At 41.0% G+C, this 25535-nt stretch overlaps 1 protein-coding gene across 1 annotated transcript in view; it reads left to right on the forward strand.

Moving 5' to 3' along the window:
* The first annotated feature begins 590 nt into the window (after window positions 1-590).
* MAOB (monoamine oxidase B) overlaps window positions 591-25535 on the forward strand; it is a 118808-nt gene continuing 93863 nt past the window's right edge. Inside the window, exon 1 of the mRNA XM_055564551.1 lies at window positions 591-706. Within this exon, the coding sequence (XP_055420526.1) occupies window positions 661-706 (46 nt within the window). The 5' untranslated portion in view covers window positions 591-660. The remainder of the gene's footprint in view (window positions 707-25535) is intronic.

Raw genomic sequence — 25535 nt, forward strand, 5'->3', positions numbered from 1 at the left:
CCCTTCTCTACTGGCTTCCCTGGTGGCTCAGACACTAAAGCATCTGCCCGCAATGCGGGAGAACCGGGCTCGATCCCTGGGTTGGGAAGATCCCGTGGAGAAGGAAATGGCAACCCACGCCAGTACTCTTGCCTGGAAAATTCCATGGATTGAGAGGCTCCTCAGAGCCTGGTAGGCTACAGTCTATGGGGTCGCAAAGAGTCAGACACGACTGAGCGACTTCACTTCACTTTACTGCTCCATTCCAGGGAGTCATTTGAGGTGCTGGAGGAGGACATCCCGATCTGCCATCCTCCCAGCCCCCAAGCTGAACAGCGCACCAGGGAAGCTGATGGGAAAATACCGTGCAGCGCATAAGGCCAACGGGGAGTGGTGGCCCTGGGGATGGACTGTTGGGGGCCCTGGGTGACCTTTCTGCCCTGGCGTCCACCCTCCCCAGATCTGAGCCGCAGACCTCCGGGCGGGAACGGGGGCGGTGCGCTCTAGCCCCGCCGGCGCGTAGGCGGGCGGGCGGGCGGGGCTCTGCGACCCGAAGCCCTGGGCCGCCAATATAGGCGCTCGGCGGAGGCGCTAGTGCGCGGGGGCAGCGCTGCAGGCGGGGGCCGAGATCCAGACACCGAAGCAGCTGGCACCCGGGTGGCCCGGAGAGGGGCGAGCAACATGAGCAGCAAATGCGACGTGATCGTGGTGGGGGGCGGCATCTCAGGTCAGTGGCGGCTGCGCGCCCTCTTTCCCCCTCCCAAGGCTCCGACAAGTGGCCGCCCGGGGAGGCATGCGGGGCGGCAGTGCGGCGGCGTATCCCCCGGAGCCCCTAGACTCTCCGTGCGCTGGAGGGGATCTAGAGGGTCCCAAGCGTCGCACACAGAATCCTCCCTCAATGGGAGAAGGATTTGGTGGCCCCCTCCCCTCCCCGGACAGAATCTGGAGGATGTCTTTTGAAGGTCTGGGGCTAGACTTTGAACTTCTGCCCCGGACAGCTGCCAAGCCTGAGACTGCTGAAATTTTCAAAGCGCCGGGGGGCGGGGACAGAGGGTGGTGGTGGTGAGAAAACGGGCAGGGGAGAGACTCTTACCGGGGGTGGCATAAAGGTCAGTCGCTTGCCCCAAGCAAAGGTCAGTCCTTTTGCTCCAGCCCGACCTGGACACTCTACACCCTCCTCACTCAGAGCAGGCACGGACCACGACGTGTTGTTATTCTGGAACCAGGAAAACGACCTTGAACAGCTTCCCGTTCAAAAAGAAGGGATTGGACCCTGGGGTATCGACCCTCCTGACCCTGATTCTTTCTGATTCCACGATTTCCATGGGTCTACCTGCGGCTGCAGGGCCTTCTTGTCAAATGCCTTCTTGTCGAATGTCTCCTCTCCTTCTGCCCCTTCTTCTCCTCGCCCCCACACTCAGTGCAGGGTGGCCAAAAAGCTTAGAAGGGATGGGGGACAGAAAGTACCCTCTTACACACGGGGAAGGGAGGTGGGACTGGGCCTCGAGAAACAGACACCAGAAGATGGATGGGGTCAGCGGGGGAACCCACCTTCTGAAGAAAGTCAGCCAGATCCTATGGGGAGGGGTCAGTGGAATATTAAGTGATGCTTCCAGAACAGCCTGTCTCACAGACCCCTGAGAATGCTTTGGTCCAACCCCCAGGACCTCCTGATACTTGAGCAATTATGAGGACACCTCCAAAATCCACCACTGTGTTGACTAAGACGTGCCCTAACCAGACGTCAGGAGCCGGCCTCCAACTTGCTTCCTGCTGGGCAGGCAGGGCAGAGGCGCTCAGATTCTCTTGTGGCAGGTAAAGAAAGCAAGGTGCTGGATGTTGGATGCCATGCCTCCATTCCAGCTTTCTTCACCTTTGAGTCAGATCTCAGGCTATCCCTTCTGTTTGCCGGGTCCCCCCACCCCCTCCCCTAGCTCACCCATGCCAGGCTCTGTGCACAGGGCTACAGATGCTTTAAGTACAACAGCATGCTGTGGTGGGCTCTGGCTATATAGATTCCATTTTCATTCAGTATTTTAGACATCATTTCTCCTAGAGGAACTCGGTGTGTGTCCGTGCTGCCTTGCACAGCACTCCCATCTTACGGAAGAGGAAACCTCTCTTTCTAGGCCTTCAAAGTCCTTTTCTTACCCAAACTATGTCTAACGTGTTCCAATTCTTAGTTTCCCCCTTTATTTTTTTTTTTTCTGATTCATTCTCTAAACCTTCACGCTCACTCAAATTATTCATGTAAGACTCATACTGGAAGGATAGATAAGGGTTTAGCTATTTTTTTACAAGCAGTGGTGAATCTCTGCTTTTGACTCCCAAACTCTCCAAACAAGGGACTGGTGAGTAGATCTGCCTTTTCTCAAGAATGTCACATGGAATAGGCATTGTTCTAAAAACTGAGAAAGCACGGTTCCAAGGCCTTACTCAATTGCTTTATCTGCTATGTGAGGATAACTCCAACTAGTCATAGCTAGATTACAAGATCATCTAAAAGGTAGGTGAAGCAATGTGTGTGAAAATGGCTTTGCAAAGTCTGATATATGTATGACACAATCACTAGATTACAAGATCATCTAAAAGGTAGGTGAAGCAATGTGTGTGAAAATGGCTTTGCCAAGTCTGATATATGTATGACACAATCACTAGATTACAAGATCATCTAAAAGGTAGGTGAAGCAATGTGTGTGAAAATGGCTTTGCAAAGTCTGATATATGTATGACACAAGGGATTACAAGAGTTTTGCTCATTTATTCAAACAGTACACATTAGGGCAGGCTGTGGTTGAGGATGCAAAACTAGATCACATTTTTCTTGTCCTGGAAGATTTGTCAGTCTAGGAAAAGAGATGAGGTATCCAGACAAAGACAATACAAGGTAGAAAGTGGTAGGTGCCACAAAAGAGGTCCATTCATTAGTTCATTATCCATTCATTCAAGGAATATTTGCTTCCTGTCCCGCATCCTATCGAAAAGGGAAGGAAAGATGAGTTAGTCAGAGCCATTGCCCCTGGGGTACTCACAAGCTGATGTGGGAGGCAGAGTTGTGAACGAGTGGTACTAATGACCTATGATATATGCCTTTTCCTAGGACCTCCTACTGAAGGTTATAGGAAAGGTGAATGTTGAACTCTAGGTGAATGTTGAACTCTGCCTGAGAATATCCAAGCAGACTTCACAGGGATGGTGAAGTAGATCTTAAGGAATGGATATGAATTCACCAGGAGACTGGGTGAAGAAAGTATCTGAAGCTAAAGAATAGCTTAAATCACAAATATGTGAGATATTCTCATGCTTAGGAAAGATAAGAACTTTAGCACAGGGACTTCCTTGGTGTTTCAATGGTTTAAGACTTGGCCTTCCAATGCAGGGGGTTGCAGACTCAGTCCCTGGTCGGGGAGCTAAGATCCCACATGCCTCAAGGCAAAAAACCCCAAAACATAAAACAGAAGCAATGTTGTAACAAATTCAATTAAGACTTTAAAAATTTTCCACAGGAAAAATTCTTTAAAAAAAAAAAGAAAAAACTTCAGTGTGGAGGATTGAGGGGAACTTGTGGGAGACCAAGCTACAGAGGTGGGTTGGGATGAGTTGTAGGTAGCCTTGTATGTCATCACCCAAAGATTTAGCTCCCTGGTGGCTCAGATGGTACAGAATCCACCTACAATGCAGGAGACCCAGGTTCAATCCCTAGGTCAGGAAGATTCCCTGGAGATGAGAATGGCTTCTGACTCTAGTATTCTTACCTAGGAAATCTCATGGACAGAGGAGCCTGGCGGGCTATAGTCCATTTGGTCGCAAAGAGTTAGACACGACTGAGTGGCTAATGTTGGGGGCTTCCCAGGTAGTGCTAGTGGTAAAGAACCCACCTGCCAATGCAGGAGACATAAGAGATGTGGGTTTGATCCCTGGGTCAGGAAGATCTCCTGGAGGAGAGCATGGCAATCCACTCCAGCATTCTTGCTTGGAGAATCCCATGGACAGAGGAGAGGGTCACAAAGAGTCAGACATGAGTGAGTGACTTAGCACACACGTGGTCAATGAATAGCCACTAATGATTTTTCATTCACAAAGTGATATGTCAAGTGACAGGAATATGATCTACAAAAAGAGGAATGTGCAGAAGAGCAGGTTTGGAGAAAGATGGAGCATCTAGAATTGAAGGTGCTGATAGAACACCCAGGGAGAGATGTCTAGCAGCTGCAAGTGCCAAGAACAGGTTGGGCTGACAGATTTGTGTGACAGAGACGTTTTAGTTGAAGCCCCTGAAGTCTGTGAAATGACCCAAACCAAGAGTGGAGAGAGAAGAGAGGATGCCTAGGATGGAACTGGTTGAGGGGGTGCTCACCTCCTCTACTGGGAGGAAGATATTTCAGTCTTTATAGCTTGATGAGAGAGATGAGGAAACAGAAACTGAAAAACACTTGCTGCTGCTAAGTCACTTCAGTCATGTCCGACTCTGTGCGACCCCATAGACGGCAGCCCACCAGGCTCCCCTGTCCCTGGAATTCTCCAGGCAAGAACACTGGAGTGGGTTGCCATTTCCTTCTCCAATACATGAAAGTGAAAAGTGAAAGTGAAGTCACTCAGTCATGTCTGATTCCTAGCGACCCCAAGGACTGCAGCCTACCAGGCTCCTCTGCCCATGGGATTTTCCAGGCAAGAGTACTGGAGTGGGTTGCCATTGCCTTCTCCGGAAAAAAACTTGGTTAATCTCAAATCTTAGCTCGTATGTCATTTACTGGGGACAGCCTTCCCAAATCCCTCCAAATAGGTTGAGATGCCTTTGTTTAACTCTCCTCTGCCGTCTTGTTCTTTTCCTTGAGTTTTTAATTGTTCACATTTTAGTGTCATTTCTTGTTCAATCACTTTCTCCTCCACTAGTCTGTAAGCCCCTGGAACCCTGGGAAGTGTTTCTATGTCTCCTGGAGAACCCCCAAACTCCAGCTCCAGAGCTCTGCCTGGCCTAGTTAGCACTTAATAAATGTGTTAAATGAACAAACTTTAACATATTCCCCACAAAACAGCAGTTGCATCTGAAATTCACATCCACTTACTCCTGACCCTTTTGCATGTCCTGCCAAATCTTATTGAGTAAGGGGAAAATGGTAAAATCAGAATTTTAGGATTGGTTGGTGACTGACACAGTTAACTTTGTTAATTATTAAACTTGGGCCATTCTGGTAGTTCTCTGATAGTTTTCGAAGCTGTCAGCAAATTTTAATCACTCCCTTTGGCATAAGCAGAGATGGACTGGGGGTACGGATGGTTAATATATAACCTTTTTTTTAGTGTTTGAAAAATTCCAAGGCGACTGTAGAACAGCTTTTTGTTTGGGGAAATGAGTGTGGCATATAAACACGCACCTGCTGACATCTCTTTCACCCAAGGAGCAGGTCATCTCTGGGGACTTGGCAGAGTAATGGCATTTCCCACATGGAGCTGGACAACAGCATACGGCTTCTGTTCCGAGTCTCGATTTTAATGTGTGGTTTGGTAGAACCATGGAAACTATCTTTTGCAATTCTGGAATGGCTCTTGCTCAAGCCTCAAAATAAAAGCTAAAAAAGGGAAACTTGAAACAGAAAGGAGAATTTTTTTTCCAGGCTTGAGAGAAGTGATCTGGCCATCTGAGGATGGCAGGCACTCGGCTAACAGCCTGGAAGAGTCAAAGTCAGCCTTCCAAGTGGTAATCAACACCTGGAAGGTAATCTGTCCAGCCAGAAGGGCTAGGGGGCAAGCCTGCTGAAGGCTGCAGGGACTGGCCTAGGCAGGGTGCATCACAGAGGGCCCACAGGGGATCATGAGTTGAGGGACGTGATAGGCAGATGAGGCCTGTGTGTTAATGGCAAAGCCCCCGCCTCACCTTTGATGAAGAAAGATGGAGAACTTCCCGGACACCTATAACCCACCTGAATGTTCTAAGAAATGGTAATTGGATGGAAGTGCTTGGAAATGTGTATATCCCAAAGATAGGCTATAAAGAGGCAGTATGCAATGTTAAAAGAGCATAGGTCAGACGTCAAACAGACTCGTTATGAATTCCGTTTCCTATACTTAGCTATTGCGTCACCTTAAAATTTCCCTCACCTCTCTGTTCTTCAGCTGCCTTTTAAAATGAGATTCCCAGTGCCGTTATTGGCCGAGAGCTTGTTGCTAGGATTAGAAAGAACGCACATAAAAGACTGTACACAAGAGGCCATTATGGCGACAAGTTGTACTAAAAAGACAGCTTGTCTTTTTGGAAAAGACATGCTTTTTTTTAGCTTCTAGAGTTTTTTCATCTTGAGAGCAGAAGCAGGCATCTCTGTAATCATGTCTTCCTCTTTACTGACCAGTCATTTTTCTTGCTGTGAGGCATTTATAAGGTGACTACAGGATCTATACAGGCATCATTCTGACCTCATCCTGCCCCACCCCCATCCCTTCAGTCCCTCCAGTGAGGAGTCTGAGAACTCAGGCTTATCCTGGGCTTCAGAGCCACCAAACCCATTGTGTTCCTTATCAGAAGAAATTTTCAAAGCCCTCTATCTGTATTTCATCACTACCCCAGCCTGGCTGCTATTCCCTTCCTGATCTGGTCTTCATTTCAGCCACCTGACACCCGTCTTAATTATAAGAAATAATAAATGAGATTATTATTTATCTCTTGAATAATATCAATTATGTAACAATAATAGAAGAGTCAGCATTTTGAGTGCTGTCTGTATGTTAAATTGAGTAACAGTGAGGTGATCTTAATATTAGCATCTGCCAGGCACTGGATGAATTCAAACTCTTAGTGTAGAAATCTGTTCTGTGTTTAGAATTTCTGACATATTTATCTCTTAACTATATACAAAAAATAATTAGAATTTCAGATTTTTCTTTCAGTTTAGCTGCTACGTTTCTTACATCATCTGTGTTGGTAAATCATATACAAGCCAAAAAAGTAGGGCTGTGAAACACAGCCTTGTTATAAGACAATATTCCATGAGTGTGTGTGTGTGTGTGTTGGTACATGTACATGCACAGCCACTAAGCCACTAGCCACCTCCTCCAGCTAAAGTTTGACAGTGGAGTTGGCCGCACACTGACACTTCACATCCACTAGTGGTTAGAGGCCATTTTGTTGGCCTGATTAACAATAATAGCAAGGTCTACTGTGTGCTTGCCAGATCCTAAGCCCCATTCCAAGCATTTTACATGCATTTTCTCCTTTACCCCTCTAGACCACTTTATGAAGTAGATACCTTTATTATTCCTACTCTCCAGATGAGAAAACTAAGTCATCAAAAGGTTACCAATTTTTCTTAAGGTGACATAGCTAGTGAGTGGTAAAACCACAATAAATGCCATGCTCTTAACCTCTGTACTCTACCACTGCTAATTTCTTCTGTTCCCAGTGAAAATGTCACTACTGGAACAGTTCCTTCCAGTCTGTAGCAATAATTTAGGATTTGTTTTGATATAATTTGTTCATGTTGGAACAGTGGAAAAGACATATATATTGAGTAATGTGAGTGATATGTATGTCATCAGTTTGCAAATCATTTGTTTTATAGCTCATACACCTTAATATTAAAAAAAAGTCTCAATCAAAAAATGGGCAGAAGAGCTAGATAGACATTTCTCCAAAGACAGGTGGCCAACATGCTCATGAAAAGATGCTGAATATGCTGATTGTTAGAGGAATGCAAATCAAAACCACAATGAGTAGTTGATCTTACACCAGCCAGAATGCCCATCATTAAAAAGTCTACAAATAATAAATGCTGGAGAGGGTGTGGAGAAAAAGGAATCCTCCTACACTGTTGGTGGGAATGTAAATTGGTGCAGCCACTATGGAGAATAGTATGGAGGTTCCTTAAAAACTAAAAATAGAGTTGCCATATCATCCTGAAATCCAGCTCCTATACCCAGAAAAAACTCTAATTCAAAAAGATAAATGCACAGCAATGTTCATAGCAGCACTATTTACAATAGCCAAGACATGGAAGTAACCTAAATGTCCATCAACAGATGAACGAATTTAAGATGTGGTGTATATATGTGGGCTCCCCTGATGGCTCAGCAGGTAAAGAATCCACCTGCCAATTCAGGAGATGTAAGAGACATGGGTTCAATCCCTGGGTCAGGAAGATCCCTTGGAAAAGGGTATGACAACCCACTCCAGTACTCTTGCCTGGAGAATCCCATGGACAGAGGCACCTGGAAGGCTACAGTCCATAGAGTCACAAAGAGTTGGACACAAGTGAAGCGACTGAGCACACACACGTATATTCAGCCATAAAAAAAGAATGAAAATGCCATTTGCAACAACATGGATGGACCTAGGGATTATCATACTAAGTGAAGTAAGTCAGACAGAGAAAGAAAAATTTATGTGATATCACTTATATGTGGAATATAAAAAATGATACAAGTGAACTTATTCGCAAAACAGAAATAGACTCACAGACATAGAAAATAAATTTATGGTTACCAAAGGGGATAGTGATGGGGGAGAGATAAATTAGTTGTTTGGGATTAACAGATACACACTACTATATATAAAATAGATGAACAATAAAGACCTACTGCATAGCACAGGGAGCCATATTCAATATCTTGTAATAACCTATAATGAAAAAGAATCTGAAAAAGAATATGCATATATATACACATATCTGAATCACTTTGATGTACACCTGAAACTAACACAGCATTGTACATTAAATATACTTCAACTTTAAAATGGTTAAGAGATAAAGAAAGGCAGAGTATACAGATTTCTGGATTATCACTGGAAAAAAAATCTGCATTTAAATGCAATCAATAGGGCAAAAGGAAAAGAAAAAAGAATAAATCAGCTGCTTTGATGATTTCTACATTTTTGTCAATAAATATACAGATGAGATCTGACTCAAATTTATCCTATGAACTTGATGAGATAATTTAGTTTCTAACTTATTTCTCTAATATTTTGGGCTTCAGTGGCATTTTCATGTTCTAGTGACACAATAAAGTCAATAAAATGTTCCAGTATCAAGCATTTCTCCAGATATCAGTAATGGCAGCAAATGTTGCTATCACCGAATTCTAATTTTTGTACATTTCTTTATTCTTGTCAAGAATGCCCTTAACTGATGTACACTGAATTAGAACTTCTGCATTTTAAATAACATTTAGATTTAGGTAATATTGAATTATTACAGGTGGCAAGGTTATAGTATAATGTCACCTGGGACACCTGGGACAAATGAAATGTGTACAGTAGCATGTCATTCTGAATTGGAACTCACACTAACTTTAGTTTCATCTTTGGATTTGATGGCCATTATACATATAGTCTTAGCAGTGTTCCATGTGTGTGTCTATTACTGGATCTCACTTGCCATGTTTAAATTACCTATTTAAGCATCCGTGAACTTTCACCTGACCATAGGCTGCTGAAAATCAAAGACTTTGTACAATATATCTCCCTTTCTCTGGTGTTAGCAAAGAACCCAGCTCACCTTAGCCCCCAGAAATTGAATTAAATTGATAGAATCCCTTGATCAAGATTGTGGGTCTTCTTAGGCTTTGGGCTCAGAGATGGTAAGCCTTACAACGAGAGATCTATTAGAAGGATGGGACTAACTTTTTACTTCCTGGAGGAAGCAGGATAACACAGAAGTTAAATGCAAAAACCCTAGGAGCCTAACAGTTGGGTTCAGATCCTACCTGTGTCCCTAACTGTATAGCTTTGGTTAGTTACCTACTTGCTCAGCCACCAGATATTCACTTATTAAGTGGAGTGATGTTTCTGGGGCTAACTTTTGGGATGCTCAATCAGTGTTAACTCTGCTATTTTTACAAGTCAGCAGGCAGGGCTTAACTGAGGGGATCTTGGAAATGTACAAGATTGAATACACTTCTAGGTCCCCAAAACTGAGCCAAATAGAGAGGCCATGTTCAGGATGAGGGGTTTTGTCCCCATAACAGAATACTTTGGAAATTTCCTCATGTGGAAAGTACAGCATTATCATTTTTCAAGGGCCCCAAGCTTCTTGAGCTTAGCTTTTAAGGGACGTCTCCAGTAGCTCAGCTGGTAAAGAATCTGCCTGCAATGCAGGAGACCCTAGTTTGATTCCTGGGTCTGGAAGATCCCCTGGAGAAGGGATACGCTACCCACTCCAGTATTTTGGGGCTTCCCTGGTGGCTCAGCTGGTAAAGAATCCGCCTGCAATGTGGGAGACCTGGATTTGATCCCTGGGTTGAGAAGATCCTTGGAGAAGGAAGTGGAGAAGACAATGGCAACCCACTCCAATGCTCTTGTCTGGAAAATCCCATGGACGGAGGAGCTTGGTAGGCTATAGTCCATGGGGTCTCTAAGAGTAGGACACAACTGAACGACTTCACTTTCACTTTTCACTTTGATGCATTGGAGAAGGAAATGGCAACCCACTCCAGAATTCTTGCCTGGAGAATCCTAGGGACAGGGGAGCCTGGTGGGCTGCTGTCTATAGGGTTGCACAGAGTCGGACATGACTGAAGCCACTTAGCCACTGCCTGGAGAAAGGAATGGCTACCCACTCCAGTATTCTGGCCTGGAGAATTCCATGGACTATTCCATAGGGTCACAAAGAGTCAGACAAGACTGAGTGACTTTCACTGACTAGAAGTCAGTAATTCCCTTGATAATGGTATAAAATTTTTTCCTGACTTTGACCATCCAAATCCCATAAATTTCTTCTGAGCTAAAAACATGTTCTAAGGAATTCCCTGGTGGTCCAGTGCTTAGGACTCTGTGCTTTCGCTTCAGAGGAACATGGCTCCAATCCCTGGTAGAGGAACAGAAATCCTGCATGCCACGTGGTGCAGAAAAAATTTTTTTTTGCTCTAATAGAGTCATTGATGACTGAAGATGGAAACATCTTTAGTTTTATCTATTAGTGACAGCACCTGGTTTTCCAGTGAATAAAGTCCCTGTTCTGGAGGATGAACCCTCAGCTTTAGGAGAAAGGGCAGTTGGAACAAGAACCTGACTAAATGAAGCTATGTGGAAGATAAAAATGACTAACATTTTGAATGCACTGTTTTTACTTTCAAGTTTACAAAACGGATCCATGTTCAGTCTCTTTGGTTAACTCAGTAAACAAAGTACTACAGAAAACGAAGATCTGTAAGCCATGATCTCAAATCTTCATCTGTCAGTTTACTTAAGGGAGGTACAGAAAGTCTTCTGTAAGACCAAGTTATTACTCTCAGAAAACTTAAAATGCAATTGCAGACACAAGACCAGCATATACAGGCAATAAGAAATGACTAGAAATAATAAATAATTGAGTTCTGTACTGTGGAACCCAAGTAAATCACAGAAGACCCCAGGAGTTGGAGAAGTTCTTCTTAGAGGTGTGAAATTGGAACAGTTCCTGAAGAACAGTCAAGGTTTGGGGTTGGTAGAGAAGGAGAGGCTTTAAAGATGGGAGGAATAATATAAATCATAAGGCCATAGGCTCCAGTTTACAGGTGATATTTCTATTTATAATAAGGTAAAAAGTATAATAAGTCTAAGAGACTAGGCTAGGGAGATATGGGTAATAAATTTGGAAGGAGGAGGGCAGGATCAAGCAATGAAATGTTGAAGAGCAAAGTGAGTTTGTTACGTTTTTCAGTGGTTTGGAACTAAGGAAGCATTGACAGTTTTTGCTAAAAAGATAAGATGGGCAGCCCTAGAGCTGAAGAAACCAAGAGATGGGTAGTAATTCAGGAAGAGGTTGAGAGGTGATTAGCTGATTATAACGAATTGAGTTATCCTGAAGCTCAAAGCAGATTGCAAGAGAAAGTGGGGGGAGGCAAGAATGGGAAGAAGTTCTTCTGTTTTACTGAGAAAACACCTAGAAAAGAGGTATCACAAAAATTAATTAGTATTTTCCCCTTGAAGTTTCATAGTTGAAATGGAAGGACCTGATTTTATTTAAAATTTTCCTTTTTAGAAAAATAAGATCAAAGAGATTTTCTCCCTAAGGGTTGTGACCCAGCTTACTAAATGACAAACATGCATCTTGAGCAATCTCAAACACAAAGTGAATAGTTCATCCTATTCTGTAATATAAGAGTTTTCATTGAAACTTGTTCTGTGAGAGAGAGGGCAAAATCAGAAAGCAAGGTCAAAGTTTGACCTTTCAAATGTTAGTTATGTTACCAGAGTCTCTGTTTAATGGCATCTTAAATGTCATATTCTGGTTAATTTCCATTTTAAGTCAGAAGTTTACATTCTTGATCTTATGTTAGTCATCTCTTACCTGGCTCATTTTTTACTCTGGACTCATCATCAGCTTCAACATTTAATCTAAAAAATGATGCAAATGAACATATTTATAAAGCAGAAGCAGACTCCCAAACTTAGAGAAGGAAACTAGTGGTGCTAGTGGTGAAGAATCCGCCTGCCAATGCAGGAGACACAAGAGAAACAGGTTTGATCCCTGGGTCGGGAAGATTCCCTGGAGTAGGAAATGGCAACTCACTCTAGTGATGTTCCATAGACAGAGGAGCCTGGTGGGCTACAGTCCGTGGGACCACAAAGAGTTGGACATGACTGAGCTACTAAACACACACAGGGGAGAAGGCTGGGGGAAAAGGACAGTTAGGGAGTTTGGGATTGACATGTACATACTGCTTTTTAATATATAATGATTTGTATGTTCATTCATTTTGAGAAACATCCATTTGCACCTTGTACCTCAAGCAGTCTTAAAAACTTGTTATAAACTTAAAAAAAAAAACACATTTGTCAGAATTGCACAATGCTGAAAGTGTCCTTCTAGGTCCTTAATTTTATTTGTTCTCCTTCCAACCTAAATAACACGCCCCCCTTTTTAATTTATTTCGCAGACATTTCCAATGATTCATTCATAGTGAATTTGGAATACTGACCTCATCTTTTGTATTTTTTTAATTCCTGTGATCCCAGTCCTGTTTCTGTCTTAAATTGTGTCTTTATGATTATGTTTAATTCTATCTTACTTTTTGGGGTTGTTTTCCAGTTTTTTACATTAAAGCAACAAATTCTTTGGAAAAATTTTGTTATCCAACACGGCCCCCTTTCACATAACTTCGGGTAAAGAGTTAATAATCAAATTAATAACCAAAGTTCCCTCGGAAATTTTTAGGAAGACAGGCCACTGATGAAAATGAAAGATGAAATCACATTCGTTCTTGGTTATTTACAGCTTAAGGAGTTTTTTTTTTGGAGAGGTAGGAATGTTTTTTAATAATGTGAATTGAGGAATAATACATACTCATTGTGAAAATGTGTAAATTACAGAAAGGAGCAGAAAGAAAACAAAAATTGTCTATAATTGATTCCTACAAAAAAAGCCACTGTTACAATTGTCACCTGTATTTCCTATTTGTAAGCCATCTACTGGATTTACCATACTCACTGGTAGTCCTTTTAACATAAATAGCAACATATTATGAATGTTTAACCATGTCTTAAATTCTCTTCTATACAATATTAATAACTTTATATTACTTCATCTGATTGTATTTATTTACCAATCTTCTATTGCTGAACATTTGTATTGTTTCCAAATTTCTATTTTAAATGAAGCTATTGTGAATGTCCTTGTACCTAAACCTTTGTGCATAATTCTGATTACTTCTTTAGGAAAGTCCTAGACATAAGTGTTGGGAATCATTTTAAGGCATTTCGTAATGATCACAAAATTGTGACTCCAAGAAAGTTTTGTCAATATTAAGGTAGAATTTTAATAATGGGCTTCTTAGTTACTTCTCTAGGAAGCCAGTATTTTTCCATCTTTGACACAACACAAAGAAAACCAGGGATCTTCACCAGTTCACAGCTGTAATTTAATGAAGTTGTAGGTACTAGTTTTTGTAAATGTTCTTTAGTTTTATAAAATTTCAGAAGTGGCATTCTTGCTCTCTTGCTCTTCTTTCTCCCTATAACATGCAGGCAAACCACTTTTGCAATTAATGCTTTATGCCTACCACTGTTTACTAGGTATTTATATATTATACAGTGCTTTAAAATTTTTTGAATACCATTATTCTGTGCTTCTAGAAGTTTGATATCATTAATTAGATCATTCTATGTGTTTCAGCCGGAGAAGGCAATGGCAACCCACTCCAGTACTCTTGCCTGGAAAATCCCATGGGCAAAGGAGCCTGGTAGGCTGCAGTCCATGGGGTCGCTAAGAGTCGGACACAACTGAGCAACTTCACTTTCACTTTTCACTTTCATGCATTGGAGAAGGAAATGGCAACCCACTCCATTGTTCTTGCCTGGAGAATCCCAGGGACGGGGGAGCCTGGTAGGCTGCCGTCCATTGGGTCGCACAAAGTCAGACACGACTGAAGCGACTTAGCAGCAGCAGCAGAATGTGTTTCAGCACAGAAAAGAAAAAAGAATAGTCCTGCGGAAAACCATTTTCTATGATTATTTTTGCCCATCTAGATAAGAAATGAATATTGTCTGTGTCCAGGGTCTATTGTAAAAGCTGATCAAACAGCTGTTTCATGTTTTACATTTTAATTTCCTCTCCAGTTTGCATTCAAATCCTGTGATAGATTTTGGTTTGTTTAGGAGTCCTGTAAGATAGAGTTGGCTGTTTCAGAGTAGCCCTTTTATGCTATGCCTGTTAAAATTAAATAGCCCTTGTTAAGTAGTGATGATAAGCACATATAAACGCATACACTCAGATGAGTTATCCTCATTTCATCAAGCATGTTTTATTTTATTGTTTCTGCAGAGGAGAAAAAAGTCAAGTTTGTTCATTCGTTGATTCATCCATTCATCCAATAAAACCTTATCAAGGGCCCTATTTACCAAGCATGGGGCTAGACATGGGAATATACAGATGGGTAATCCATGTTTCCTTCTTTGAAGGGTACACCAAGCAGAGGGAGGCACATTCAGCTACATACAGGTGAATTCTCTGAGTGGTGGTGGGTGCTGAGAAAGATAAATTCATCTGGTTCAGGTGATACAGAAGAGAGGAATATGGCAGCTTCACCTCGGGGCCTTAGAGGACCCGAAGGAGGACTTGGTGATAGGATTTATTGGAGAGATAGTTAGCCAATTCAAATATTCTTCCACCAAATAGAGTGTTATGTGCTTGACATTTAAATCTACGTTGGTATCTACCTCTATTCTTCCCTTAATCTACAACCATTTTATGCAGCTCCCTGTAGGATTTCTCACAAGGAATCAGAGATGCTGAAAGTGATGAACAAGAGAGAAAGTGACACTGTGAGGGAACGGTTGATAGGATTTGAGTGGAAAGGTTAATAGATTGAGGATCTTGGGTTAAAGGGCATTCATATTAGATGGATTTGAACAAGTGAACTAGAAAGATAGAAGATCATAATTGCAAGGGAGAGTGCTATAGTGTTTTGACAGACAACCTTTTGATTGTACTTCTTGGAAATGACCATTAATAGCATTTACATGAGCTACAACATTTTGAATCAGCATATCCAGAGATGGGATTCTCTGTGTGATTCAACAAATGGTTTAAAGGCAAGAAAAATAAATGCCTTAAAAAAAGTAATTAATCTGCTATTTTACAGTTGGGCAGAGGAAACAACTAGTCATTTAGTCTAAGTTTAGGGATGTCTGGAAGGCCCCTCTGCTGGACTGAGAAACGCAGGAATCTTGAAGATGATTGGAAAAGCATAGAAAAAGGCAAGGGCTATATATAATGCAGCATTATGTAAAGTCCAGTAGGGACACCACATTGTCCCATTCCATGGCAAAACTGAGGAGAGAGAAAGAGAAAGTCCATCCTTCCCATGCCCCACCAGATCAAACGTTGTAGAGCTAGACTATTAGTATTATAATGACATTGACAATTGGAGGATTCTGTTCTCTGATTAAAAAGATGAAGCCTATGACTTATGGAAATGTCTGTAAAAGGAAATTGTGGTCTAGTTTTTAATCCTGTGATTCAGCCTCTTCTGTTTACAATCTATCAAAAAATCTTGGCTGGCAACATGCCAATCTGTCTCCATCCATCTGCTGCTAGTCTTAGATTGGGAAAACATTGAGAGCCTTTTTCACTCTCCTCTTTCACTTTCATCAAGAGGCTTTTTAGTTCTTCTTCACTTTTTGCCATAAGAGTGGTGTCATCTGCATATCTGAAGTTATTGATATTTCTCCCAGCAATCTTGATTCCAGCTTGTGCTTCATCCAGTCCAGCATTTTGCATGATGTAGTCTGCATATAAGTTAAATAAGCAAGGTGACAATACACAGCCTTGAATTACTCCTTTCCCGATTTGGAACCAGTCTGTTGTTCTATGTCCAATTCTAACTGTTGTTTCCTGACCTGTGTACAGATTTCTCAGGAGGCAGGTAAGGTGGTCTGGTATTCCCATCTCTTTCAGAATTTCCCACAGTTTCTTGTGAGCCACACAGTCAAAGGTTTTGGGGTAGTCAATAAAACAGAAGTAGATGTTTTTCTGGAACTCTCTTGCCTTTTCAATGATCCAATAGATGTTGGCAGTTTGATCACTGGTTCGTCTGACTTTTCTAAATCCACCTTGAACATCTAAAAGTTCACGGTTCACGTACTGTTGAAGCCTGACTTGAAGAATTTTGAGCATTATGTTGCTAATGTGTGAGATGAGTGCAATTGTGCAGTAGTTCGAGCATTCTTTGGCATTGTCTCTCTTTGGGATTGGAATGAAAACTGACCTTTTCCAGGCCTGTAGTCACTGCTGAGTTTTCCAAATTTGCTGACATATTGAGCACAGCACTTTCAGAGCATCATCTTTTAGGATTTGAAATAGCTCAACTGGAATTCCATCACCACCACTAGCTTTGTTGGTAGTGATGCTCCCTAAGGCCCCCTTGACTTCAAATTCTGGGTTATCTGGCTCTAGGTGAGTGATCACACCATCGTGATTATCTGGGTCATGAAGATCTTTTTTGTATAGTCCTTCTGTGTATTCTTGCCACCTCTTCTTAACATCTTCTACTTTTGTTAGGTCCATACCATTTCTATCTTTTATTGTGCCCATCTTTGCATGAAATGTTCTCTTGGTATCTCTAATTTTCTTGAAGGTATCTCTAGTCTTTCCGATTTTGTTGTTTTCCTCTATTTCTTTGCACTGATCACTGAGGTAGGCTTTATTATCTCTCCTTGCTATTTTTTGGAACTCTGCATTCAAATGGGTATATCTTTCCTTTTCTCTTTTGCCTTTAGCTTCTCTTCTTTTCTCAGCTATTTGCAACGCCTCCTCAGACAACCATTTTGCCTTTTTGCATTTCTTTTTCTTGGGGATGGTCTTGATCACTGCCTCCTGTACAGTGTCACTCACCTCCATCCATAGTTCTTCAGGCACTCTATCAGATCTAATCCCTTGAATCTATCTGTCACTTCCACTGTATCATAGTAAGGGATTTGATTTAGGTCATACCTGAATGGCCCAGTGGTTTTCCCTACTTTCTTCAACTTAAGTCTGAATTTGGCAATAAGGAATTTATGATCTGAGCCACAGTCAGCTCCCAGTTTTACTGACTACATATAGCTTCTCCATTTTTGGCTGCAAAGAATATAATCAATCTGATTTCAGTATTGACCATCTGGTGATGTCCATGTGTAGAGTCTTCTCTTGTGTTGTTGGAAGAGGGTGTTTGCTATGACCAGTGCATTCTCTTGGCAAAACTCTGTTAGGCTTTGATTTGCTTCATTTTGTACTCCAAGGCCAAATTTGCCTGTTACTCTGGTATCTCTTGACTTCCTACTTTTGCATTCCAGTTCCCTATTATGAAAAGGACATCTTTTTTGGGTATTAGTTCTAGAAGATCTTGTAAGTCTTTATAGAACCGTTCATCTTCAGCCTCTTCAGCATTGCTGGTGAGGGCATAGATTTGGATTACTGTGATATTGAATGGTGTGCCTTGGAAATGAACAAAAATCATTCTGTCATTTTTGAGATTGCATCTAAGTACTGCATCTCAGACTCTTGTTTACTATGATTGCTACTCTATTTCTTGATGAAAGGAAAAGAGGAGAGTGAAAAAGTTGGCTTAAAACTCAACATTCAGAAAACGAAGATCATGGCATCTGGTCCCATCACTTCATGGCAAATAGATAGGGAAACAATGGAAAGAGTGGGAGACTTTATTTTTTTTTTACTCCAAAATCACCACCAATGGTGATTGCAGCCAGGAAATTAAAAGATGCTTACTCCTTGGAAGAAAAGTTATGAAGAACCTAGATAGCATATTAAAAAGAAGAGACATTACTTTGCCAACAAAGGTCCATATTGTCAAAGGTATGGTTTTTCCAGTAGTCATGTATGGATGTGAGAATTAGACTATAAAGAAAACTGAGTGCCAAAGAATTGATGCTTTTGATATGTGATGTTGAAGAAGACTCTTGAGAGTCCCTTGGACTGCAAGGAGAGGCAACCAGTCAATCCTAAAGAAAATCAGTCCTGAATATTCATTGGAAGGACTGATGCTGAAGCTGAAACTCCAATATTTTGGCCTCCTGATATGAAGAACTGTCTCACTAGAAAAGACCCTGATGCTGGGAAAGATTGAAGGCAGGAGGAGAAGGGGACGACAGAGGATGAGATGGTTAGATGGCATCACCAATTTGATGGACATGAGTTTGAGTAGGCTCCAGGAATTGGTGATGAACAGGGAAGCCTGGTGTGCTGCAGTCCATGGGGTTGCAAAGAGTTGGACACAACTAAGTGACTGAACTGAACTGAACTGAACTGAGAGCCTTCTATGTGCCTGGTGCCAGGAATGAATAGTGAAGAAACATTTCCAGTTTAACCAGGTGCACACACAAGGAAAGATGTTAAATTACATTTCTTGTGCCCATTTATTGTTATTGCATGCACCAAAATGTCCTTTTTTTCGATGAAAGAAGCTTCTGGGTACCTTTCAAGAAATCACCCTTGGACCAAGTTAGAATAGATGCTAAGATAACTTGGGGTTGAGTTTCCAAGTATTATGTCCTATCCTAGCTTTTTTAGTCTTACTTGTAGATAGTGTGATATTTCTGGCGTCAGGAGGAGTAAGGAGAACATCAGAAATGCCTTTTCTGTCATCAGAAATTGGGTTGCATGAGGGAACAGTCACAATTTGAAAGGAAATCACATGGCCCACCCTAGTTGATAAAAGGCAGAACATCCAAAATACACTGTCTGTTGTCTGCTTTTCTCCCCTTGGTCCATCCTTTCTGATTTCATGAAGAATATGTCCAAAGGGAAATGAGTTTTCTGTAGATAAATCAGTCTGCTGGCCCACAATATTGCACTTCCAGTGGACAGGTCTGAGAAATGGGGAAAAGTACAAAAAGTTGAGCTGACTGTAAGATAAGGGAGGCAAAAATATTTTATTTGCAAAAGAAAAATCTTTTGGGTTTATGCTTGCTTTATTTCTGGGTTTTAGTTTGTGAACAGAATAGTATGAGAAGTGATGGAATGCATTTTCTTCTCCCACTGCATTCTTTTAAAAGGTATATTTCAGTAAACATGTATCTTTTAAATCTGGCTTCCTTTCCATTAGGTGTGAGAGCAATTTTAAAACCAATCTTTAAAATTCTAAGCATTAGTGAATTATAATTTCCAAAGAATGCTTGTGTGTTAGGGATTTCAATTTTTTCTTAGAAAAATAAGAGTTTTAAGCAGTATTAACATTTAGAATTTAAATCAGTATTCAAATCGTGCATTTTGTATAGAAACTCTTAGCATTATTTTTCAGTGTTTTTTTAATACAGTGGATAAAGACCTCAATGACAGTGAAAAATGATGTCTGCATTTTTCAAATTACAAGTAATTGGTAAAGTAAGAGCTTATTCCATCTTGTGAAACCATTGGAACGAGGTGTGAAGAACAAAGCACATGTGCAAAATATAGTAACAAAAATATCTGCCTGACATTGCTAAAGGACCTTGGTTACATACTAATATAATGACCTTCTGTACATGTAAGAACATATAAAGAAAGGCAATATTAGGATTTTTTTCCTCCCCAAATGCATCCTTCCTATAAGGTGGTATGTGCAGTATATTGATTTGTGTGATTTTACATATAGTGGAAGGTCAGAAAGAGGTGGAGTGTGGGACTGCACTGGAAACTTTTATTTCACTCACTGTGAGTTGTCTGGTTGAATAATGTTTCCTCCATCTTTGACATCTGAGCCTTGTGGTACAGCACAGGATAAGGGTGTTTTTTTTTTGGTTTTAACTAATACTGTGTATTTTATTTAACTAATAACTGTTTTCCAAAAGAGTTCCCACTGTCTGAAAAAAAGATTTTTCAGCTTTTTATGCTAAGTATTAACCAAGCATTTTAAAACAGCACTTCTCATCACTCCCACAATCCCACTGTTTCCTGCTTCCCTCCTCCTTCTCTAGTTGCTCCTTCCGTCTCTTGTGGCAGCATCTACACCCTTCACCTCCAGTGTCCCCTGAAACAGAATCACCCTCAGACAAGTTCTCAAGCTAAGACCCTTGACATTGGTAGCAGACATTGGAGGGGTCCCACTGTCCCTCTGTACTCCCCTCTATGGGGACCTATGGCTTCTAGGTGCTGCAAGTCTTTGCCTGAGGGCTTTCTCTGACCACTGGAATCCATAAGGGGCTCCCACTCAGGACAGGCCAGCAGTGGGGTGGGGTTAATGCCCCCAAGAGCAGCCATCTTCCTAAGACTGACACAATGGCTCACCACTTAGTAAAATCACCTAGGCGTGTTCCACACAGTCTTCAGAGGTCCCAAGCATGATCCATCATCAATTGCCCACAGTGACAGTCTGCTGGCCAGTACACCTTTACTACCTCCCTTCTCTTCTTTGCCTCACCTCCCCTAAGCCCTACTTGGGCTTCTTGAGGTCTCCTTACGAATAAACTGCTGCTGCTGCTAAGTCACTTCAGTCGTGTCCGACTCTGTGCGACCCCATAGACGGCAGCTCACCAGGCTCCGCCATCCCTGGGATTCTCCAGGCAAGAACACTGGAGTGGGTTGCCATTTCCTTCTCCAATGCATGAAAGTGAAAAGTGAAAGTGAAGTCGCTCAGTCGTGTCCGACTCTTAGCGACCCCATGGACTGCAGCCCACCAGGCTCCTCCATCCGTGAGATTTTCCAGGCAAGAGTACTGGAGTGGGATGCCATTGCCTTCTCCGTACGAATAAACTAGCGGCATCTAACTCCTTGTTTCACGGTCTGCTTTGGGATATTAGACATTTTCTTCTTTTCTCCTTTTCTTCTTCCTAAAGCCCTATTAGTTGCAGTTTCAAAATATAACTTGGATCTGTCCATCTCACCGCCTCTGTGTCCCTGTGAATCTGGGGTTCTGCACGTGGGCCACTCTAGTTCTGAGTCGCTCGTTTATGTACGTCACTTGGTCCAGCCCTTCTCCAGTCCATTTTTTTTCTTTGTTTACAGTGATAAAATATGTAAAATGTAAAAAATACCATTGTAGCCATTTTAAGCGTACAATTCAGTACTGCTATGTACATCCACATTGTATAACCATCACCACCATCCATCTCCAGAATTTTGTCAGCACTCTAAATTGAAACTCTGTCCCCATTTAATACTAACTCCCCATTCCTCAATCCTTTCAGCCCCTGGTAACCTCCATGGTTTATTTCACTTAGCATAATACCCTCAAGATTCAGCCATCCAGTCCATTCTTACAACTGAAGGAAGAAGAATAATTTTTTTTTAATGGGAAAGCACAAATTTGATGTTTCTAAGTGACAAAAAAAATTTATCGTCAGAAGTGATGTAAACAAAGTTGTTCAGAGACAAAGCTAACTACCCGTCAGACTTTACCCCATCTCAGCCCTTCAGAGGTGACTCGTGTTGACAGTCTGGCATGTATCTTTCCAGACTTTTCCCCAGGAAGGATAATCTTTCTAAAATATAAATCTCATGAGGTTACTCGTGTGCTTTAAACCCTTCAGTGGCCTTCCATACACCCAAGATCAAGTCCAAAATGATGACTCTGGCCCAGACATGCTGCAAACCTGACCCCTGCCTACAGTGGAAGCCTGATCTCCCACGACCTCTTTGGCTCACTCTCTAGCCACACTAGTCCACTTTCAAGTTCTCAATCTACCACAGTCTCTGGCCATTGCACTTGCTCTTCATGTGCATCTCTTCCCAGCTCTTCTCCTTCCTATCTATCACTTTGGCAACTTGATTGTCTTTCAGAGTTTATTTTAAAACTTACTTTTTTGAGAGTCTCCTTATCTAATAACTTTCTGCACACTACCCTGCACCCCCTACTTCTTCCTTCCTATAGCACCTTGTTTTATACCTTTCCTGCCCTCCCAGTAATCTACTTTTTGTCTCTAGATATTTGCTTGTTCTGGACATTGCATACAGATGCAATCATACCATAAATGGCTTTTGTGTCTGGCTTTTTTCAGCATAAGGTTTTCAAGGTTCATCTAGTTTGTAGCATGCATGAGTACTTGATTCCTTTTTATGACTAATATTTCATTGTATGGATATACCACATTTTGTTTATCTGTTCATTAGTTGATGGGCATTTTGTTTTTTCCACTTTGGAGTTATCGTGGATAGTGATAGTGCTGCTATGAACATTCATGCGTGTGGGGACTTATGCTTTCATTTTTGGGGGTGGTGGTTAGATGTCTAGAAGTGGAATTGCTCAGTTGTATGGTAAATCTATGTGTAACCTTCTAAGGATCATCTTCCTAAGATTTTTTAAAATTTTATTGAAGAAGAGTTGATTTACAATGCTGTGTTAATTTCCTCTGTACAGCAAAGTGACTCAGTTTATATACATATATGTGTTATATTGTGGTTGTTTAGTTGCTCAGTCACGTCCAACTCTTTGCAACCCCATGAACTGTAACCCACCAGGCCCCTCTGTCCATAGAATTCTCCAGGCAAGAATATTGGAGTGGGTTGCCATTCTCTTCTCCAGGGGATCTTCCCAACCCAGGGATAGAACCCATGTCTCCTGCATTGCAGGCAGATTCCTTACCACCTAGCCACCTTGGAAGCCCCACGTGTGTGTATGTGTGTGTGTGTGTGTGTGTACATTTCCTTTATGGTTTGTCACAGAATATTGAATATAGTTCCCTGTGCTATATGGTAGGACCTTACTGTTTATCCATCCTGTATATAATAGCTTGCCTCTGCTAATACCAAACTCTCATTCTTTCCCTTGCCTATCCCCCCTACTTGGGAACCACAAATCTGTTCTCTATACCTAAGGTTTTTAAATGTCACCTTCAGTGGTTTTCTGGATACCACATTGTGTGGATGCACCTAGCAAGTTGGTATTTTTTGTTGCCTTCTGAGAGAAGAAGTTGACTGTATTAATCCAGGAAATTGGAATGAGACAGGCGGAACTTGCCTGCTTCTCCTGTATGCTTTCCCCAGATGATTGGGACTGAAAGAGATCCTTGGTGCAAAATGTTCCAACATTCACATGAAAACCCTGACCAAAAAAAAAATACTTAACTATATATTTAAGTATATGCTTATATAGAGAATGTGTATATTTACAGGAGTATATTTATGTGTATATTTAGATATTGTATTTAACATATAAGAAGTATTTTTCTTAGTTACAATTTTTTCTATGAACATTGGGGAATTTTAGTTGGCCTGTGAGCCTGGAATACAGATCATGATGCCAAATTCAGTCCCTTAATGGGTGAACAATAATTACATTGTATTCATCAGTTTAGAAAGCACAATATAAACAATATTATTAAGTTCCAAAATTTACAGGGTAATCTAATAAAGATATATTGGTGGTGTTCAAAAAACAGTTAAGGGAAACAGCTCCTGAGCCTTGAAAAAATAATGTACATCCTTTGCTTTTTTCCCCCAATCCCATCATTAGGTTGTAACTGGAGTAAATTTCATAAAATATCAAGTAGTTGAGTTTATTAGATTTGACAGCTTTGGGTAAGCACTTCTGTGAATTTACTTGCATGCAATTTTCTTCTGAAATAGGGAGGGTTGGTGTCAATATAAAGGCAGACTATGATTTACAGAGAGAGAAGTTTTGCAACTATGGGACTCTAAGTGCTTAATTTTAGGTCTCTAAAAAGTATAAATGTATAACAAAAAGTCAGTGATTCCTGGAAATAGCCCAATAACCTAAACCACTCATTTGTCATCACAATAATTTTTTTCTTACTATTCCTGGATGAGTTATTTTCACAAGTTCATTTTTAAGTCTTACCATCCAAAGACAACCACTCTTAACACTTGGGTGTGTTTTCTTTCAGTCTTTTTTCATGCATTTGTTTGGTTCTTCTGCATGTGTGTGTGACATATTGATATTTATAGTCATAGTACAGACACAATTTTATATCTTTTCACCTGATATTAAAACATGAACATTTTCTACATTTTTACAGTCTTTATGAACACAATTTAATATCAAATAAGCTTACCATAGCTTACTTAACTAATACCAAATTATTGGACATTATATTTTTTGTATGAGTATTGTTATTATAAATGACATTAACCCAAAGATCTTTAGGAATAATATTTTTCCACATTTGATATTATTTCTTGGAATTAAATCGTAAAGTAACAATGTCTGATTTAAAGATATGGACAGTTTAAAGGTTTTGATAGATACTGCCAGATTGCTTTTCTCAAATGTCTTACCAATTACTATTCCAGCCAGCTTTGTTTCATCACATTGTTGGCAGCCTTTAATACCATCCTTTTTTCCCAAAACTTTCTTAAATTGTGAGTGAAAATGGTATTTCTCCATTTCTCAAATTGAGAGGTGTAATGGTTGTTTGTAATTTTTACTTACTAAAAAGTTGAACATTTTTCTTTTATCTATTAATCAATTATATTATCTGGAAGGGCTACTATTATTTCATTATTTTTCTTAATTTGTGGTTAGAATATGGGGTGGAATCTATTCTTTTTGAATAAACCAGTATTTATGTATTTGTTTTTGAACTGGTAAGTAACTAATACTAGAAACATTTTAACCAAGATATTTAAATACTCTTTGAGAGCCATTATGCATGCATGCAGTCTTCTGTGAGCTTCTCAGCCCCTTTCAGGGTACAGATTTCACACCCAGGTGTATGGCCAGTGGCCACAGGATGGTTCTGATACTACAATTAAAGTGGCTTAATCCAATAAGTAAACGTCCTTGAGCATGTTTTCCTTGAGGTATTATTCTATGCAAAATTCGTGCTGTGATTCTCCTGCTTTCACAAAGCACTCCTACAGGAAAGAGTGATTTCAAACTTCCCCTGTGCTGAGATGAGTCCCAAATTGCTATATATTTTCAGCCAAAGTCAACAAATGGGAAAATATGTAACTATTGGCTTTGTAGTTGGGTCAGTTATGAGATACAGAAGGAACTGGGGAAGTATGGGATATAGATGGATATAGTAAGACAGAGCTAAGAATGTATTAAATACATGGAGCCCCACACACTTAGAGGAGCCCCAGAAATAGACTCACTAGATCTATAGAAATTCAGGGGGACAGAGGAGCACAGAAAAACAGAATATCACAGCATAACTTTCCAGATTTAGAATTTTGTTACTGCTGCTGCTGCTGCTGCTAATTCGCATCAGTCGT

Source organism: Bubalus kerabau, chromosome X (assembly GCF_029407905.1).
Source record: "Bubalus kerabau isolate K-KA32 ecotype Philippines breed swamp buffalo chromosome X, PCC_UOA_SB_1v2, whole genome shotgun sequence".
Taxonomy (NCBI): domain Eukaryota; kingdom Metazoa; phylum Chordata; class Mammalia; order Artiodactyla; family Bovidae; genus Bubalus; species Bubalus kerabau.